The sequence below is a fragment of the Capricornis sumatraensis genome, chromosome 4 (assembly GCF_032405125.1).
Source record: "Capricornis sumatraensis isolate serow.1 chromosome 4, serow.2, whole genome shotgun sequence".
NCBI classification, from domain to species: domain Eukaryota; kingdom Metazoa; phylum Chordata; class Mammalia; order Artiodactyla; family Bovidae; genus Capricornis; species Capricornis sumatraensis.
The window spans coordinates 89,335,172-89,356,331 of NC_091072.1; the positions used below are offsets into that span (position 1 = coordinate 89,335,172).

The 21,160-nt window shown below is 39.7% G+C and overlaps 1 protein-coding gene across 2 annotated transcripts in view; it reads left to right on the forward strand.

Annotated features, from left to right (window-relative positions):
- Positions 1-341: 341 nt before the first annotated feature.
- CPM (carboxypeptidase M) overlaps positions 342-21,160 on the forward strand; it is a 73,634-nt gene continuing 52,815 nt past the window's right edge. For both annotated transcript variants that reach the window (XM_068971281.1, XM_068971282.1), the window contains exon 1: positions 342-501. In XM_068971281.1, the coding sequence (XP_068827382.1) occupies positions 342-501 (160 nt within the window). The remainder of the gene's footprint in view (positions 502-21,160) is intronic.

Sequence of the window (21,160 nt, forward strand, 5' to 3'; positions counted from 1 at the left end):
CTGCAGCCAGGCGGCGGTGTGCGCCTGGGCAGGGGTGAGGCTTGGGGCGTGCGGGGTCAGGCGCAGCTGCTGCGACTGACGGGCGATGGAGGGTGGTGGGGACGTGGGGAGGGGCTGGGTGGGCTACGGGATGGTGGGCACCTGGGGCTGCCGGTGCTCTGGGTACGCTAACTGCCGAAGGTGTTGCTTCCAACTTTTACCTCTTTCGGAAGCAGCGAGATTTAGTGTCGGGAGATCTGATACTAGAGAGCAGAGCGGGAGCTAGTAGCATTCACATTTTCCCTCCACCCCACTGCCTGCTTTATCTGCTCAGCTTTATTATTTTTATTCATCTCTAGAACATGGACTGCGCCCGCCTCTGGCTAGGGCTGCTGATGCCTGCGGTAGCTGCACTGGACTTCAGCTACCACCACCAGCCAGAGATGGAAGCGTTTCTGAAGAATGTTGCCCAAAACTACAGTTCTATCACTCACTTACACAGTATCGGGAAATCTGTGCAAGGTAGGGTGTGTCTCCTGTACTTTTCAAAACCCCTAGTCCTCAGTTTCATTCATCAAATATACCTTAGCTTCCTGTCCCCTTTCTATGAAGCTACTCAGAGGGGCTCCAGGCGAATCCATCACTGTCTTGCGTGTAGATTGTTTCTTCCTTTGTGTGTTGCGTTGCTTTTTGTCAGGGGAGTACTAAGATCTGAATTTTACTAAGTGTCTCCGCTGTCATTCGGTGTCATTGAATGCTTTGCGAGAATGGCGTTCTGATTTTGGATTTTGCAGACAGATTTCTTGGAATGAATATTTTAGCCTTTAGTTCTCTAGATAAACTTTTGCAAAGAAAGTCTGTTTACCTATCTCAAGTTTCCCTTTTTGATGGCTTCTTTAAATATGATTCAAACTGTTAGGATCCTGTCTTCAAGTCTCTTTTAAATCGAAATAGTGCAGTTCTATTGGTGAGATTTCTATATCGTGTATAATATGGCTTAAAGTTATGTAAAAAAAAAAGTGACTCTGGTACTGATTAAAAGGCTGTTTTAAAAATTATTCATTGGAATAAGACAATTGCTGAATAATAAGTGTACCATAGCAGTGACTGGTATTGCTCCTAGTATTTTCATGCTCATCATTTAAATATTTTAATTTGGAAGCCATATATTGAGTATAAACATTAAAATGTATATTATATTAATTCTTTTTTAGTAGATAGGAAAACTGAATCGTAGTGAAATTAGTATCTTGCCCAAGAACACCCAGATCACGAGTTAGTTTTATAACCGGGATTGGCATTCAGATCATTCTGCTTCAAGGCTTAAATATTTGGGGGAAAAGGCAAATAATTTTACCACGTATTATTAATCTTATATTGGTACTTCCCCCCAAACATACCAGTTGACTAAATACTTAAGTTTTGTCAAGTGTATGTAATTTGGATCTCAACTCTTTTTTTTTTTCCCACACCAGAATAATACTTTAACAATCTGCAAATCTGTTCTTTTGGTTTTAAGTCCTGCAAAATGAGTGGTAAATCAAAGATCTGTGCACGAGTCTCTTGGATCTCAACTCTTTATAAGGTGTGTTTCAACCCCAACTGAATTTTAGCTCTGTGTTTTTCAGCCAATTTGGCAGTCTCTTAATCACCATCTTCTGAAGTAATCATTTCCCAAAAACTTAAGGCCGTGGTTTATATTGTAAGCAGTGTTCCATAAGTTTGGTTATATGCAATGCAACAGAAAAATCCTAGGCTTGTGCGTAATGGCATCTTTGTTTTTAAACAGCATTGCTAAAGAGTTGGTGCCAGAATTATTCTATATTGCTCTATAATCCAAAATTATAGAGACTGAATGTATGAGAAAGCATATCTTGAATCAGCATATGTATATAGCCTTTTGAAATTGTTTTCCCCTAGGGGTAAAGAAGAGCAACTTTAAAAGATCTAAGAATACTAATTATATCAATAAAGGAAATACAGAGCACAGCTGACTTGAGTTATTGTTCAGTCATCATTTAAACCACAAGGCAATGTGAATGTTGTTAATTTTTAAGTACTGAATGAGTTAGCTTCTATTTTTTCAAGCACAAAGTGCTTGTGCAAGAAAATCAGGGACTCTCTCAATGTCAACCAGCTATTTTGATCTACCCTGCATGCTATCAGACTACAGCAATAATGAAAGCCAGCAAGCTTAACTGTTTTTACCTGTGTGCACTCTTGTAGTTAAAGGACTGGGGAATTATCATGTAAAAACTACAGTGATGCTAGTTTAGGTCAAAGGTTTGTATTGAGTATGCTCTGAATCATTACTCTGATTAAGAAAAATTCCAAATCTGCTATTGGGTTCTGAGCCAGAGGTTAAACTGTGCACTGGTAACTGGGAGCTGGTTGCCAGGGCACCCTTGTATGATTGTTGGTACTCTTTTTGCTAGATGGACAGTTTTCCCTGGCCGTCTTGCCCTCTGATGTAAGATGCATACTTAGCAAACATGATTTACCATATGTGTTATTTATTTTTCTTTTTTTTATTATGAATGTGGACAGCTTACCTAGAAGGGAAAGTAATATTTCTACCTTGCCAATTTATTTTTAGCTTTTGTAAATGCCTGTCACATGTATTTTCACTGCTGTGATCATGGATTATAGTCTGCTTTCTTTCTCCCAGTTCATATCGTTTCATTATGTATTTCTATGAATTGAATGGTTTGCTAGTGTGAATTGGTTGCTGCTGCTGCTAAGTCACTTCAGTCGTGTCCGACTCTGTGTGACCCCATAGACAGCAGCCCACCAGGCTCCCCCATCCCTGGGATTCTCCAGGCAAGAACACTGGAGTGGGTTGCCATTTCCTTCTCCAATGCATGAAAGTGAAAAGTGAAAGTGAAGTCGCTTAGTCGTGTCCGACTCTTCACGACCCCATGGACCACAGCCTACCAGGCTCCTCTGTCCATGGGATTTTCCAGGCAAGAGTACTGGAGTGGGGTGCCATCGCCTTCTCCAGAATTGGTTGCTAGATAATATTTTACATTGATTATATTAATTTCTTAGTCATTCATCTTTGAGCCATCTATATAGTTTCTGGTGGCCTCTGTTATAAAACAGTGATGCTAAAAAAATTGCATGTCATGATTAATGGCCTTCTCTTATAGTTGATTATTTTTCCAGTTTTTAATTTTGAAATGTTTGAAACCTACACAAAAGCTCTGCATACAACATCATTCATTATTAGAGAAATGCAAATCAAAACCACAATGAGGTACCATCTCACACCAATCAGAATGGCCGTCATCAAAAAGTCTACAAACAATAAACACTGGAGAGGGTATGCAGAAAAGGGAACCCTCTTACACTGTTGGTGGGAATGCAAACTGGTACAGCCACTGTGGAGAAGAGTGTGGAGAGTAGAACTACTGTATGACCCAGCAATCCTACTGCTGGGCATACACCCTGAGGAAACCAGAATTGAGACACATGTACCCCAATGTTCATCGCAGCACTGTTTACAATAGCTAGGACATGGAAGCAACCTAGATGTCCATCAGCAGATGAATGGATAAGCAAGCTGTGGCACATATACACAATGGAATATTACTCAGCTATTAAAAATAACACATTTGAGTCAACTTTAATGTGGTGGATGAAACTGGAGTCTATTATACAGAGTGAAGCAGGTCAGAAAGAGAAACACAGATACTATATATTAACACATATATTTGGAATTTAGAAAGATGGTAATGACAGTCCTACATACAGGGCAGCAAGAGACACAGATATAAAGAACAGACTTGGGCCCTGTAGGACAAGGAGAGGGTGGGATGATTTGAGAGAATGGTGTTGAAACATGTATATTACCATATGTAAAATAGATGACCAGTGCAAATTTGATTCATGAAGCAGGCCACCCAAAGCCAGTGCTCTGGGACAACCCAGAGGGATAGGGGTGGGGAGGGGGTAGAATCGGGGTTCAGAATGGGGGAACACATTATACCTGTGACTGATTCATGTTGATGTATGGCAAAAATCATCATCACAATACTGTAAGTATCTTCTATCTTTTTAATTATGCCTAACTCCCTTTGTCGAGTGTGTTTGGCACATATTCAGTGATTTTTATGTTTGTTTAGTGGCTTGAATATTTGCCAGAGGAAAGTCTTCAAGCAGAAAAGTAGGCCATTTGTGTCCTGCCATCAGATAGCCCCCTTTAAAATACAAATGTATTTGTTGTATCAATAGACTCCCCAGCTTTTCTCTTCACATCCCCTCAAATTAGTTCTAGGACCATTTAAAATAAGATTTCCTACATCTATTCTAAGAATCTTGTCTTTCCTCTTGCTAAGTCTAACCTTTATCCGAATAAGGAAGGTTGCAAAGATCAAGGATTAGATAACAATATGTTATAAAGTGCTTTCCACATATTGGGTGTTTTAATACGTTTTTTTAAATCTCAACATCTCAAAGTAGGCATTAACATCATTTACGGAATGGGTCCAATGAGGTACAGATAAGTCAATTAACTTGCTGAAGATCACACAGCTGACAAGTGTTAGGTCTCAAGCACTTCTTTCTCATCAAGGAAACAGTTCCACATAGATGTGGTTGCATGGAGATTGTGGTAGTTAGTGGAGGGTTTCAGAGTCATGTTTTGGGCACATTTGATCTGAAAATAAAGCTTCTGCCAAGATCCAACACAGTAGTTAGTTGCCACTTGTCTATTGAGCAGTTGAAATGTGACCAGACCAAATTAAGACCAGCTAAAAGTGTCCCATGGACAGGGGAGCCTGGTAGGCTGCAGTCCATGGGATCGCTGAGGGTCGGACGCGACTGAGCGACTTCACTTTCCCTTTTCACTTTGATGCATTGGAGAAGGAAATGGCAACCCACTCCAGTGTTCTTGCCTGGAGAATCTAGGCAAGCGGGATGGGGGAGCCTGGGGGTTGCCGACTATGGGGTCGCACAGAATCAGACACGACTGAAGTGACTTAGCAGCAGCAGCAGCAAAAGTGACTCTGAGGATTTTAGTTCCAAAAAGGAAAATAGTCCATTAATATTTTATATTGATTCCTTGTTAAAATGTAATATATTTTAAATATATAGGCGATATAAGACATATTTAAAAATTAACTTCACCTGGTTTTAATTTTGTTAACATGGTTGTGGTTTCTAAAACATTTTAAATTACATATGACTTGCACTGCATTTTGGGCCATGCTGATCTGGACAGAAATTTGTTATGAGCAATTTTTTTTCTGAGTACAAAAGGAACTCAAGTTCATTTAGAAATTTGGGAAGTTATAACAAAGCACCAAGAAGAAAATTAAAATCTCACCATCCAAAGGAAACATGGAGTAAACTTGAAAGACTATATGCCCTTTGTGTCTTTCTCCCCTCCCACTGAGCCAAATGACTTGCTTGCCTGTGCAAACATATTTCTAAAACTTAACTTTTAATACCTGCTATGTGTCCTATCAATGGATGTACTACTGTTTATTTAACTTAGACCCCACTGATGAACATTTCGTTTGTTTCTAAACTTTTCCTGTTATTAAAAAAAATGGAGGCTCAAAAGGGAGGGGACATATGTATACCAATGGCTGATTCATGTTGATATATGGCAGAAACCAACACAATATTGTAAAGCAATTATCCTTCAATTAAAAATAAATAAAAAAAATTTTAAAGCCATAGAGAACATCTTTGTAGCTAAGACAACTGAAGTTGTCAGAGTGCACACAGGCTTGGTAACCACAAGGCCCAAGTTCAAATTCTAGATTCTCTATTTTGGAGCAGTGTGACCCTGGGTGGTTAGAATAATTCCTGGAGCATTGGTAAAGTATTACATAAGCACTGCCGTTCAGGATAAGACCTGCTATTGAGGATACATTTCTAAAAAGGAAATTACCAGCACTTAAAGCAGTTTTATGTATTTGATACATGTAACCAAACTTATTTCCTAAAAGAGTGTATTGATTTGATAATCGCACAAGAAATGTATGCTTAACTCTTCTAAATCTTATATCAATGATAAATCAGGCATTAGTGGCTTTAAAGATTTCTGTAGTATTTACCAAAGGGTACAGAGTTTCGGTCATCAGGATGACTATGTCCTAGAGATCTACTGTATGGGGGAGTGCCTATAGTTAACAATATTGTTTACTTTAACATTTGCTAAGAAGGTAGATATGCTAAGTGTTTTGATGATGATGAAAGATAAGTGTTTTCATGATTCTTTAAAGTATAAAGGAGAATTTATTTCTCATGCATTTACCTCACGAACTCTCACCGTCCTATATTCCTTCAACAGATATTTTATTGAATTTCTCTGCCAGGAATCTTCATAACATTGCATGTGCTTAAAAATCTTCCTAAAATTTGGCTTGGATTCCAGCCCCAAAGAGGCATGCACTGTGTTTCCGTATACAGATCTCTCATTGTCTACTACCCTGGACTACTACTATCTCTCATTGTCTACCATTGGCTAGCAATTTACCCTCAGAAAGGAACATTGCATTTGAGACTTTTGCCACCGTATTCAGTTTTCTGTCACTCTGTTCATTTCTCAGGTGTGATCGGACAGCCAGTGTGCTTGAGATCCTGCTTAAGATGCTTTTTGTGATGTAAATACTGACATATTGAGGACCAAATACCAAGAAGACCACTAAAATCTAGGAATTTCAGCTGTAATATACATGTTGTGGTTTCAGGTTACATTGAGTTCGCCTTTCTCCTTCTTTAACTTGAAATGTAAAGTCCTTTTCTGAAACATCTTAGGAATATCAGCCTTGTTTTATAACCACTCAGTTTCTTAACGACACTGCTTTTTTTTCTTACAATGAAATGATTTAGATTTCCACCATATTTGTAGGATGATGTTTGAAGAGGATGAGATAGAATTTCCAAAAAAATAACAGAATTTTACTCTGCTTCTTGCGTCTAGGAACAATTTTTGTTCCAAATGTCAAATATATCCAAACACCAATACTCTAGGGCCATTTGAAACTTAACGGATAGTGACAGCCAACATTGATTGAATTTTACTCTTTACCTAGCACTTTACATATACACCTCACCTAATCACTCTAGTAAGAGTGTGAAATACCATTATTACCCTTCAGTTCACATGGGAAGAATTGAGATTGAATGAATCATCCACAGTCAGTAAATGACAGAGGAGTGATTGGAACCAAAGTCTGTCTTGCCCAATAGTGAACCCTTAAAAGCACTTTGCTGAAGTGAACAGTTTCTCCCGTTACCTTTCTCTCTTTTTGTCCCTTCCCTTTCCCCCACACATCCTTGCCTCTCCCCTTGCCCTGATCCCTATGATTCTGAAAAAGTTGACGAACATACTGTATCATCCAAGAAAAGGTCTGTTTTAAATGGTTTTTTATGTGCTGAGTGATAGTTTGTAGAATTCCTTGACCCCCCTTTCAATATTTGCAGTTTCATCCAAAGCAGTGTGAATTCCATATTTTGGTGTAGAGTTAATTTTTTTCTTTATACCAAAACTGTTTGATTATGAGGCAAAAGGAGAAGGCTGAAGTTCTGATTTGCACACTTTGGGGACACCCACCCACCTAAATGCCATCTCCGGAGTTGATAATAGTGTTTCTCATTAAAAGCAGTACTGCCCCCTAGGGGGAATTTTGAAAATTGAGGGGCGGTTTAGGCCATAACTTTGACGTCTTTGGATGGGGGACCTTGCTGATAATGCATCCTCCTGGTGGTGTTAACAATACACAGAATTGTCATGCATAGTGAAAAATCATCCCCCATACTTTCTAATGTCTTCCATAAGTGAAAGACAAGCTTACCATCATCTGAACCTAGAACCAATTCTTTTATTTACAAATGCAAAATATTTTCCTTCACAATTTTAATATGTAACAAACTTTCCAGGGATGTAACTGTAGGTAAATTGAGGAAAATTTTATTATGTTTTTCTCTGAACTTGATTTTGAGATATTTCACATAAAATCCTGACACCAGTGGGCACACAGCTCTATCAGTCTACATTTGTAATAAATGCCTTCACTGTGGGTCTCAAGAATTGATATAAGCATCTTTTTCATTGTGTCTTTTAGTGGATGGTGCCCAAGTATTTACATATTGATAATGTTTTATTATAAATTGCTTTCTTTTTATTTTTCCTTGATATATAAATCTTTTTGAAATTACATAGGCAAATATTTTCTGTGAATTTTATGCCAGCATAGTAAATAAAGGAAGAGTTGCAAAATATTGGGTGTGAAAAGAGGCATCAACTGATAGGGTTTAGAACTGTTTGTCTAAAACCACAGATGCAGAGAGCTGATAAGGACCCTCTTCCGATTTGTGTAGCCACCATCCAAAAGGTATGTGGTTTCCGTTCTTAACCAAAAAGCTGTGTGTCTGGAGGTAACACCACAGTGACAAATAGAACCTAGAGTTGAGAACTAACTGCTGTTCACCCTGTTTCCTTCCTTTATTTTGTGCATTTAGAGTGTCCCTTTCTCAAAGAATACAAAGTCAGAAAGTAAGATAAGGATATTACAGTAAAAAAAAAATTGAAGTATAGTTGATTTACAATGTTGTATTTCAGGTGTGCAGCAAAGTGATTTAGTTTATATATATATATAACGTGTGTGTATGTATATATATATTTCAGATTCTTTTCCATTATAAGTTATTATAAAAAAGTTAAATTTTTAAAGATTATACCAAATACCAACATGCATTTTGGTTAATGGAAAAAATTAAATTGAAACTTCCTATCTAATGATTTAAAGCAATTGGTATTCTTTCTAGCTCTGTAGTCATTCAATGCAAGATAAGATAGTAGTTTGCTGAGAGGGTAGGAAATCCTTATTTGAGTTTGTGTGCAAATAAACAGACATTAAATAAAAAATGCAAAAACAGACATAAGTTCCACATTAAAAGAGTTTTCCCATGCCTGTTTTGTAAGGACTGCTGCATGTCAGATGGTTAAAAAAGGCACATTTTCTGGTCTGTGGCCTTTCACATACATAACTTTATCAACAGCTCTACTGGAGGTTTAGTCTCCACGGCATCACAAAAATGCCACCAAGTTCAAACAAGTTGGCTTCAAGCTGGCTCCTCAGACTTAGGCTCCTTAGGCTCCTGAACCTCCCCAGAGCTTCCTGAAGATAACAGCCTTCATGGTAGGGTATAAAGGCATTAACAACAGGGTAAACCCTTCAAATATGCAGGCACTGTCACAAAGTCTGGGAGAAGAAAGCAAACCTTCAATCTGTATAAACAAAGAGCTTTCAGTGAGTTGTTTACTCAGTTTTAAAAAATTGCTCTGATAGAAATCTCTCTGAGGAAACTAGAACCATACTAGGGAGCACAACCAAAGTCACCTGAGCTGACAGTCCTCCTGATACATAACTGGGCGCCCCTTTCCAACAGAGTGCACAGGAGTACTACGAATGTAGTCAGGTGAACGTTGAGCACGCTGCCACATTTTCAGAGCAGGAATGGGTGTTGGGGACCACTTGATCATTTATTCTGTTGATTGAGCTGAATTCAAAGCGTCATCTCCTCCTGGAAGTGTTTTTCTAGACGCTTGGGCAGAGGCAGACTCTTCCTGAGCATCTTCCAGCCCCTCTGTCTTTATTGCACCTGGATGGCAGGGACCAGGCTTTGATCATCTGTGTATCATAGTCCCAAATATGTGCTGATTATATGTGACAGGCACCCTGAGGGTCACAGCTGAAGAGTTTTTCCATGCATTGTAAAGGAAACTTTAATGTAAATACATTTTTATACAGTATAGTATATAGTATGCTATGTGTATGTATATAAGATGTTTATTTTTATATATACTTTTATAGACATTTATGTAGTTACACATACTATATGTAACTTTGTGCAATGTTATGTAGTTACATACATAGTATGTACCCATAAGTGTCAAGAAAATGAAATTGTTTTCTGGCCATATAAAGTATTTTGCTCAAACTACAGTAAAATATTATGATAACTTGGAGTAGTGGTAATGGAGTACTCAGAGAGTCACTGGCATGTAGGAGGAGGCAATAGGGATGTTAGTGTCCTTCAGGCAGTAAAGGGGATAACTGAACTGTTCACTGTCAACTAAAGGGGTTTTATCCCCCTCTCCACTCAGCCCCCCAGACACTAACCAAACATGTGTTAAAAGAGTAAATACAAGAGATACACACAGAGAGACCCCCCCTTTCCATTAAGAAGAGTTTAAGTAAATATCCCTGGTTTTATTTGAACAGTGTGTATTTAGAGAATGTAAAAAAAGAGAAAAGGACCATGTGATGAAGCCCTCTCCACCACCACCACCCCCTCCCCCACACACACAAATGTTAAGCAGGTACTTGGAATCCCTTAATTTTAAGAGTCTTTTTTTTTTTTTTCCTTCCAAACTCAGCAATGCTTTACAGATTTAAGATGTACAGGTTTTGGAAATACAGAGGTAGACAGATTGAAGGTTGAAAGCATCTTTGATTTTTAATCCCTATTAAATATTCATTCCCTTGTTCATTGTTCGTAACTCAGTCAAGCCCATCCATTAAAATTCTTTTAAGGGGACTGTTTACTTTTGTGAAAGTGTAGACACCTGGGGACGTGTGGAGAGTATAGATCATTTTAACATGGAGCCCTTCCACAGAAATTTCCCCATTATATTAATAATTAAATATATTTGCACCTTGGTAATAATACCAAATGGCAACCCACTCCAGTATTCTTGCCTGCAGAATCCCACGGACAGAGGAACCTCGAGGGCTATAGTCCACGGGATCGCAAGCATTGGACACAACTTAGCAACTAAACCACCAAGCCACCACCAATAATACCAAATGCATGTGGAGTTAAAGCTGAGATGCAGGTTGCTCAGTTGAGGAACATACTTACTCTTAGAGACTGAATAATCTTGCTGTCCTAGAGATAAGCCTGGCAGGGTTATCATTTGTTACCAGTAAAGTCCTTTCTGTTTATGAAAAAAAAAAAACAGACAAATTTGGAAATACCACATTGTAGCCTTACCAAGCATTTAGTTGGGCCTGGTCATCTTCTGAGTTTTAGGACCGTATACATCTAAATGTACAGAAGGTGCCTTCAGATTCAGCAGCACACTCCAGCTCACAGTGTAGGGTGGGCAGAGAGGGAGGAAGTTTTGAGGGCAGAGGAGTCTACTGTATTCCAAGAACAGAAACAAGGCCAGTGGCACTGGAGCACAGAGAGCAGGGGTAGAATATTTTGGGTGTGGCTGGAGAGGGGTGCAGGGGACAGTCCATAGGGTGCCTGGTATACCGATTCAAAGAAGGAGAGTTTGAATTCTCTTCTGATGATAACAGGAAACTACTGAATGGTTTTCATCAAAATGAAGTCATCTGATGTGGGTTTAGAGAAATTGTGACTTTGGCTGCTGTTGATGTTTCTCAGTCACTAAATCGTGTCTGACTCTTTGCTACCCCATGAACTAGAGCACGCCAGCCTTCCCTGTCTGTCACTATCTCCAGGAGTTTGCTCAGATTCATATCCATTGAGTCCGTGGTGCTATCTAACCAGCTCATCCTCTGCTGCTCTCTGCTCCTTGGCTGATAAGTAGAGAGTTAATTAGAAAGAGGAAAGTATAGACGGAGGGAAAATAATTCAGTTATAATAATCCAGGCACCGGTTAATGGTGGTATGTTGGATGAAGATGCTGTATTAGAAATGGAGAGAAGCGGAGGGATTCGAGATTTGCTTTGAAAATAAAACCAACAATACTTGCTAATGGATTGGAAGAGAGTGGGCAGGGATCAGGGAACAATAAAATATCCAGGATGACTTTCAGGTTTCCCGCTTGGGCAGCTGAGTGTCTGAGGTTTTATTTACCAAGATAGAAAACACTAGAAAAGGACAAGTTTTGGTTGAAACAAAGAGCTCTGATTTAGACAGTTTTTAGAAATTTGAAATCCTTAAAAGATATCCAGTGGGAATCTCTAGTAGACAGGTGTACAGGTGGAGTCTGGAGGAAAGTTTTGACTATAGAAATAAACGAGAGTCATCAACATGTAGATGGCATTGAAACCTATATGATTAAAAAAAAAATCTAACGAGAGTAGAGATAAAAGAGGGCCCGAATAGAGCTGTAGGATACTGTAATCTTTTGAGTCTGATAGAAATAGAAGCCAGCAAAGGAGTTAGGAAAAAATCAGCAATGAAGTAGGAAAAAGATGAAAAGCAGTATCATAGACATCTCAAAAGGGCAGCAGTTCAAGAAGTAGGCTGTCTTGGGGTCCCATGACCACCCACGAGTAAATTGCCAAAGGACCCGTGACTCTACAGAGTCTCATACAGACAAGATTAATGAAGCAAAGACACAGTGCAGGCACCGCAGAATAACGATACATTAGCAAAGACTAGAGAAGTCAGCATAGGCTTACCTGTTCTCAGTGAGGGTTGCACAGATGCATGCTTCTCTCCAACCTGACGTCTGTCTCCACTCACAGAAGCCCACTCAAGTCTTGGAGGCCCAGAGTTCTTCACAGGAGCTTGTCACATGACTATCGTGACCAGCCAAGATACATACCCACACTAGGTACCAGGTACGCATTATGAATATTACTGTTTCCTTTAAACAATGCTTTAGGCCTGGTATATACTGACCCTCTGTCTTGCGGGTACAGAATAGCATCATTAATTAGAGAACACTGAAGGAGTTTAGTGCTCAGGGTTTGGTTAAGGGCATTATGATGAGTTTAAGTGTTCTAGAGATAAGCAAGGAGCAAGTAAAGCAGACCAGCTATGTTTCTTTCCTTGCAGAGGTCCTGCCCAACCATGTTGGATGCAGTTATAAGTGAAGTTTGAGGGCCGTAAAGTGATAGATCCCAAAGTTGCATTAGCTAATCTCTATCTCTAGACAGATTCATTCAATTTATTCAGCAAACATGTACCAAATGCTTAATATAGTTTGTGACATGTGCTGGCATAAAAATATAGAGGTAAAGAAGTCAAATGTGGCCCCTGCCCTGATACAACTGATGATCTGAGACGTGAATGGGAAGGAAGAGACATCCTAATGAATGCAGATAGGATTCACCTTGGGGGAGTAGATGGCGGGGGAACTGAAGGATAGGAGTGAGTTAGGTGAAAGGTGGAAGTTAAGGCTGTAAATAGTGTGTTCAAAGGTCTGGTGGTGAAGGGGCATATGGGCCTTGTGGAGCAAAAGTTGAATGTGGCTGGAGAGGAGAGCATGCAGGGGCGAGAGGAGGCAAGATGGGCAGATTGTGGAAGACCTGGCCTACCTTGTGAAAGACTTCATGCTTCACCCAAAGGGAGTCGTCATCATCCTAGGGACTCCTGCCTGATAGGTTTGCTTTTTACGCAGAAAATTTCTGATTATTTTACAGTTCACTTTGCGTTACGATAAAGCTTCTCTTTAAGAAGTAAAGTGCAACAGCCATGTCTGAAATAAGAAAAATAGTGACAAAATATAAACACGCCAGGGTCAATAAACCAGAACACCAACAAAGCATAATATTAAATCTACAAAAATAAGAATCAGTTCAGTTCAGTCACTCAGTCGTGTCCGACTCTTTGCGACCGCATGAATTGCAGCACACCAGGCCTCCATGTCCATCACCAACTCCCGGAGTTCACTCAGATTCACGTCCAATGAGTCAGTGATGCCATCCAGCCATCTCATCCTCTGTCGTCCCCTTCTCCTCCTGCCCCCAATCCCTCCCAGCATCAAAGTCTTTTCCAATGAGTCAGCTCTTCCCATGAGGTCATCAAAGTACTGGAGTTTCAACTTTAGCATCATTTCTTCCAAAGAAATCCCAGGGCTGATCTCCTTCAGAATGGACTGGTTGGATTTCCTTGCAGTCCAAGGGACTGTCAAGAGTCTTCTCCAACACCACAGTTCAAAAGCATCAATTCTTCGGCGCTCAGCCTTCTTCACAGTCCAACTCTCACATCCATACATGACCACAGGAAAAACCATAGCCTTGACTAGACAGACCTTAGTCGGCAAAGTAATGTCTCTGCTTTTGAATATGCTATCTAGGTTGGTCATAACTTTTCTTCCAAGGAGTAAGTGTCTTTTAATTTTATGGCTACAATCACCATCTACAGTGATTTTGGAGCCATAAAAAATAAAGTCTGACAGTGTTTCCACTGTTTCCCCATCTATTTCCCATGAAGTGATGGGACCAGATGCCATGATCTTCGTTTTCTGAATGTTGAGCTTTAAGCCAACTTTTTCACTCTCCTCTTTCACTTTCATCAAGAGGCTTTTTAGTTTGTTTTCTCTTTCTGCCATGAGGGTGGTTTCATCTGTATATCTAAGGTTATTGATATTTCTCCCAGCAATCTTGATTCCAGCTTGTGTTTCTTCCAGTCCAGCGTTTCTCATGATGTACTCTGCATAGAAGTTAAATAAGCAGGGTGACAATATACAGCCTTGACATATTCCTTTTCCTATTTGAAACCAGTCTGTTGTTCCATGTCCAGTTCTAACTGTTGCTTCCTGACCTGCATAGAGGTTTCTCAAGAGGCAGGTTAGGTGGTCTGGTATTCCCATCTCTTTCAGAATTTTCCACAGTTTGTTGTGATCCATGCAGTCAAAGGCTTTGGCATAGTCAATAAAGCAGAAGTAGATGTTTTTCTGGAACTTTCTTGCTTTTTCCATGATCCAGAGGATGTTGGCAATTTGATCTCTGGTTCCTCTGCCTTTTCTAAAACCAGCTTGAACATCAGGAAGTTCATAGTTCATATATTGCTGAAGCCTAGCTTGAAGAATTTTGAGCATTACTTTACTAGCATGTGAGATGAGTGCAATTGTGTGGTAGTTTGAGCATTCTTTGGCGTTGCCTTTCTTAGGAATTGGAATGAAAACTGAGCTTTTCCAGTCCTGTGGCCACTGCTGACTTTTCCAAATTTGCTGGCCTATTGAGTGCAGCACTTTCACAGCATCTTCTTTCAGGATTTGAAAGAGCTCAACTGGAATTCCATCACCTCCACTAGCTTTGTTCATAGTGATGTTTTCTAAGGCCCACTTGACTTCACATTCCAGGATGTCTGGCTCTAGATGAGTGATCACACCATCGTGGTTATCTCGGTCGTGAAGATCTTTTTTGTACAGTTGTTCTGTGTATTCTTGCCACCTCTTCTTAATATCTTCTGCTTCTGTTAGGTCCATACCATTTCTGTCCTTTATCGATACAGTCTTTGCATGAAATGTTCCCTTGGCATCTCTAATTTTCTTGAAGAGATCTCTAGTCTTTCCCATTCTGTTGTTTTCCTCTATTTCTTTGCATTGATTGCTGAAGAATGCTTCCTTATCTCTTGCTATTCTTTGGAACTCTATATTCAGATGCTTATATCTTTCCTTTCCTTCTTTGTTTTTCACCTCTCTCCTTTTCACACCTATTTGTAAGGCCTCCCCAGACAGCCATTTTGCTTTTTTGCATTTCTTTTCCATGGGGATGGTCTTGATCGCTGTCTCCTGGACAATGTCATGAACCTCATTCCATAGTTCATCAGGCACTCTGTCTATCAGATTTAGGCCCTTAAATCTATTTCTCACTTCTACTGTATAATCATAAGGGATTTGATTTAGGTCATACCTGAATGGTCTAACAGTTTTCCCTACTTTCTTCAAAAATAAGAATAGTTCATCAGAATTAATCAGCATAAAGAGTTCTGATTTAAATACCATATTTGGGTCTGATTATTCATTTAAATCTAAAAGATCATTTATTTTTAATCATACAACTTAACTAGAAGCATTTTAATGATGCATTGCACATAGTGTCTTTTTTGCCCTCACAGAGCACAGATCACACAAAGATTTTTTTTTTTAATCAGTCATTTTGGAGACAAATCATAGTTATGCCAGACTTATATACTGAAAGTATTTAATAATAATTAAATCTAGAATTCAGAGAGAAATGTTAGAGTACCTAGGAATAGATACTTAAAATTTTTTCCCAACTGTATTGAGATATAATTGGTGTATAATCTTATGTAAGTTTGAATTGTGTGATGTGATGATTTGATACACATGTACTGTAAAATCAGAAAAAGGTTAGTTAACATCTCCTCCTCCTCACGTTTATACTATTTTGTTTTGGTGGTGGTGAGAATATTTAAGTCTGGTCATTCATTCAGCAACTTCATATAATACAGCATTATTCACTATAGTTACTGCGTGTGTTAGTCACTGAGTTGTGTCTGACTCCTCTTGCAACCCCATGTGACTGTAACCCACCAGGTTCCTCTGTCTGTGGAATTTTCCAGGCAAGAATACTGGAGTGGGTTGCCATTTCCTACTCCAGGGCATCTTCCTGACCCAAGGATTGAACCCGGATCTCCTGTATTGCAGACAGATTCTTTATTGCTGAGCCATCGGAAGAGCCTGTAGTCATTGTACTGTCTATTAAGTCCCCAGAATTTATAACTGGAAGTTTGTTTCCCTTGATCAACACCTCCCCATTTCCCCTCTTTCCCAGCCTCTGGCAACTGCCAATCCACTCTGTTTCTGTGATTCCAGCTTTTTCAGATTACACATATAAGTCAGATCATTGCTGTGTCTTAAGTCACTTAGCATAATGCCCTCATTTCCTCCATGCTGTCACAGGTGGCAAGATTTCCTTCTCTTTTATGGCTGAATAAAATTCCATTCTATGTGCATACCACATTTCCTCTATCATTCATCCATCTGTGGACGTTTAAGTTGTTTCCGTGTTTCAGCTATTATGAATACTACTGTTTTGAACTTGGGGGTGAAGATACCTCTTGGAGATACTGATTCCGTTTCCTTCAAGTAAATACCCAGAAGTGGAATTGCTGGGTGATTTGGTAGTTATTGGGGCTTCCCTCTGGCTCAGACAGTAAAGAATTTACCTGCAATGCAGGAGACCTGGGTTCAGTCCCTGGCTCGGGAAGACCCCCTGAAGAAGGGAATGGCAACCCACTCCAGTATTCTTGCCTGGAGAATCCCCACAAACAGAGGAGCCTCACAGGCTACAGCCCATGGGGTCACAAAAGAGTCAGACATGACTGAGTGAATAACACTTTCACTTTACTTTTTCTTCATGGTAGGTATAATTTTAAATTTTTTTTGGGGGGGAACTCCATATCATTTTTTTACAGTGGCTGTACCAAGGTATGTGCCTACCAACCATGCACAAGATAGAAAGTGTTTCTATTTTAAAACAATATTGGAGTTATCATGAAATACAGTTGACCCTTGAATATCATGAGCTTGAACTGCATGGGTCTCCTGTGGGTTTTTTTTTAATAGTAAATACTACCGACTACATGATCTGCAGTTGGTTGAATCCTCTGAAAAGCCACAGATACAAAGGACTGACTAAGTTACAAACAAGACTTTTGATTGCTCAGAGGCTTGGCACCCCTGACCCCTGTGTTGTTTAAGAGTCGACTCTACAACCACTCAAACTTTTCAAGTGTTGTATAGCAGCACAGAGAGGGAACTTAATCTTGGTCTCATTTTCTAGCAAGTTGTTGAGTAGGAGCAGCGAGGATGAGAAAATGAAAGACCTGCAGCTGCTGTTTACTGAGTACCTGTGATGTGCCAGGCGCTCTGCTAGGCCCTTAACAGATTTTCCTCACTTAAGCTATACAAAAGCTCTAAGTTATCTACATGCCTATCTTAGAGCTGAGTACAAACAGATTTCACAGATGAAGGAACTGATCCAAAATTGTGTCTTGGTAACTGATAGATTTGGGTTAATAATCCAAATGTGTCTTCCAGTAATTCACTTATATACTCAGTCAACAATTGATTTATTGCCCTCCGGTTGTCTATCAGAACCTTGGCAGGAGGCTGCAAAGAACCTGGACCTTTCTTTTTAGGAACTAGGGCCGGGGCCTTACACCTAGTCACCTTAATGGGAAAAGTACCATAACAGGGCTATAAATGTTGAAAGGCCTGGTATCCAGGGTGCTTGGGAAAGTCGAGAAAGGCTTATCAGGGAAGCTGATAATTGGACAAAGCTTTGACTATTCCCAGGCAGACAGGTGACAGGGTAGGAATTCTTGGTAAAATGAATGGAGAAAATAGACTGGAGTAAGGGCCAGGGTGAGACTGTCCTGCAAGCAGCATCTGGGGCACTGAATGCTGCCCTCATACACAGTGAAGGATAAAGAATTGACGGTGGTTTCCTGTTTTTTTTTCTTACTTTTTAAATTATTTTTTATTGGAGTATAGTTGCTTTACAGTGTTGTGTTAGTCTCTGCTCTGCAGCAAAGTGAATCAGCTCTATGTATACATATATTCCCTCTTTTTTGATTTGCTTCCCATCTAGGTCACCACAGAGCGCTGAGTAGAGTTCCCTGTGCTAATACATTGGTATAAAAGTAATTGCAGTTCAGACCATGAATTTTAAATCATTATAACTAGGCTCAAACACATCTTTATTAATCAAAATAGGAACCATTACAATCAATACATTTTTGCCAATGAGAAATAAGTTTGTTTATTCCTGTAGCATAAAAACCTATGCTTTGGGATTCCATAAACTCTTAGAAAACATTTTCTGACTCCTGCTGCTTGTGATATTGTTTCCCTGCAAAAAGTTGTTGAGACGCTTGAAGAAGTGGTAGTTAGTTGGCGAGAGGTCAGATGAATATGGCAGATGAGGCAAAACTTCGTAACCCAATTCATTCAACTTTCGAAGCACTGGTTGTGAGACATGCAGTTGGGCCCTGTTGTGGAGAAGAATTGGGCCCTTTCTGTTGACCAGAGCCAGCTACAGGCATTGCAGTTTTCAGTGTATCTCATCAATTTGCTGAGCATACTTCTCAGATGTAATGGTTTCACCAGGATTCAAAAAGCTGTAGGGGATCAGACCAGCAGCAGACCACTAAATAGTGACCATGACCTTTTTGGTGCAAGTTTGGCTTTGGGAAGTGCTTTGGAGCTTCTTCGTGGTCCAACCACTGAGCTGGTAATCACTAGTTGTCATATACATTCCACTATTCTTTACATATCACAATCCAATCGAGAAATGGTTCGTTATTGTGAGGAGTAAGAGGAAGATGACACTTCAAAAGAATGATTTTTTTGATTTGTGGTCAGCTCATGAAACATCCACTTATCGAGCTTTTTCACCTTTCCAATGTACTTCAAACGCCACATGACCGTAGAATGGTCGACACTGAGTTCTTCAGTATCTTCTCATATAGTTGGGAGAGGATCAGCTTCGATGATCCTCTCAATTGGTTGTTGTCAACTTCCGATGACCAGTCACTATGCACCTCACCTTCAAGGCTCTCATCTCCTTTGCAGACTTCTTGACCCACCACTGCACTGTACATTTGTTAGCATTCCTGGATAAAATGCATTGTTGATGTTGTGAGTTGTCTCCACTGCTCTATGACCCATTTTGAACTCGTTTAAAAAAAAAGTCGCTCAAATTTGCTTTTTGTCTAATATCATTTCAATAGTCTAAAATAAATATAAAATAGAAAGTAATAAGTCCTTAGCAAAAAAAAACAGAAAACGAGAAATGTGCATGAAAATGCTATGTAACATAACCACATTATGCTTAAGAATGTATTCCGATATCTAACAGCAAATTTCAACAATGCAAAACTGCAATTACTTTTGCACCAACCTAATATATAGTAGGTTCTCATTAGTTATCTATTTTATGCATAGCAGTGTGTTTATGTAGAATTGATGATTTCTAATATGTCTTAGCACCTAGGGTATCTTAGTTTGTGCTCACTGGAAAATACAAAATTTTAGGAAGATTATGTCTTTGTGAGTTTGGTTATGGTTTTTTGGAAACAGATTGTTCAAAGAACAGTGATAAATAGGGAAAATATTTTGACTCACGTAACTCTTCACTAAAGTTGCATAGTTCGTAGCCCCCAGGGAACTGTGATTCCACAGAACATTCTGTTCTTTGTCCTTGGGAAAATATGCTTAAAAAGGAATAGGGACTTCCCTGGTGGTTCCAACGCATGGGGCTTGCCTTCAGTCTCTGGTGGGGGAGCTAAGATCCCGCGTGACTTGTGGCCAAAAAACCTAAACATAAAACGGGGGCAATATTGTAACAAATTCAACAATGACTTCAAAAATGGTCCACATTTTTAAAAAAAATCTAAAAAGGAATAAAAAGGGTTTTTGAGCATTAAAGTTGTATATTTTATCGAATGCTTGCTACATACTAGCTACTTTCACATATTATTTTAAATCCTGATGTCAATCTGGGAACTAAGTAGTGTTATCCCTGTTTTAGAAGCTTCCCAGGTGATGATATAGTGGTAAAGAACCTGTCTGCTGATACAGGAGATATTAGAAACATGGGTTTGATCCCTAGGTTGGGAAGATCCTCCAGAGGAGGACATAGCAACCCACTCCTGTATTCTTGCCTGGAGAATTCCATGGACAGAGGAACCTGGAGGGCTACAGTCCACGGGGTTGCACCGAATCCAACATGACTGACACAACTTAGTATGCACACATCCTCTTTTACAGATGGGAATCTGGGGCTTGGGGAAAAGTTGCATAAGGCAGTTGAGCTGGTAGGCAGCAGAGCTAGGAACTCAAACCTAGGATCAAAGTTCCAGTTCCTGCAGTTTTCAAATGGTCTCTAGAACCAGGAAACTTCTGTCAAGGTGACTTGGCCTACTTCAGGGGGTAGAAAGACAACAGGTTGGCTCCTTAAACCAGAGCACCTCAGCTTAACTTCTTACACTAGATTTTTACATAAGAATCTATTGGAGTAAAGGTTCAGTAACCCAGGGACAGGTAACATGAAAGCTACCACATTGACTATGGAACCTTTGCAAGGACAGACTGAGAAAGTACCATAAGCAAGGCAAACACACCAGACTCTGTCGGGTGCCAAGGATGATTAATTCCTGCCATTTGGAACATTCTCTTCTAGTTGGACATGTGTGTGTGTGTGTGTGGACATATATATGTGTGTGATGCTTTACAAAGGGGCTTTTCAGGACCTTCTGAAACTGATAAAAACAAGATTTTTAGAAAATACAGTATTTTGTATTCCATATGTTAAATATATTCTATCAATATCTTGGCTGATCACCTATATGTTGAAGTAGGCAAAAGATCCCACTCTTGAGCCTCCACATGCCCACATCATTACTGTATTCTGGGCAGGCGTAGCCTCTCTTGTTGTTCAGTTGCTAAGTCATGTCCAACTCTGAGACCCCATGAAAAAACTGT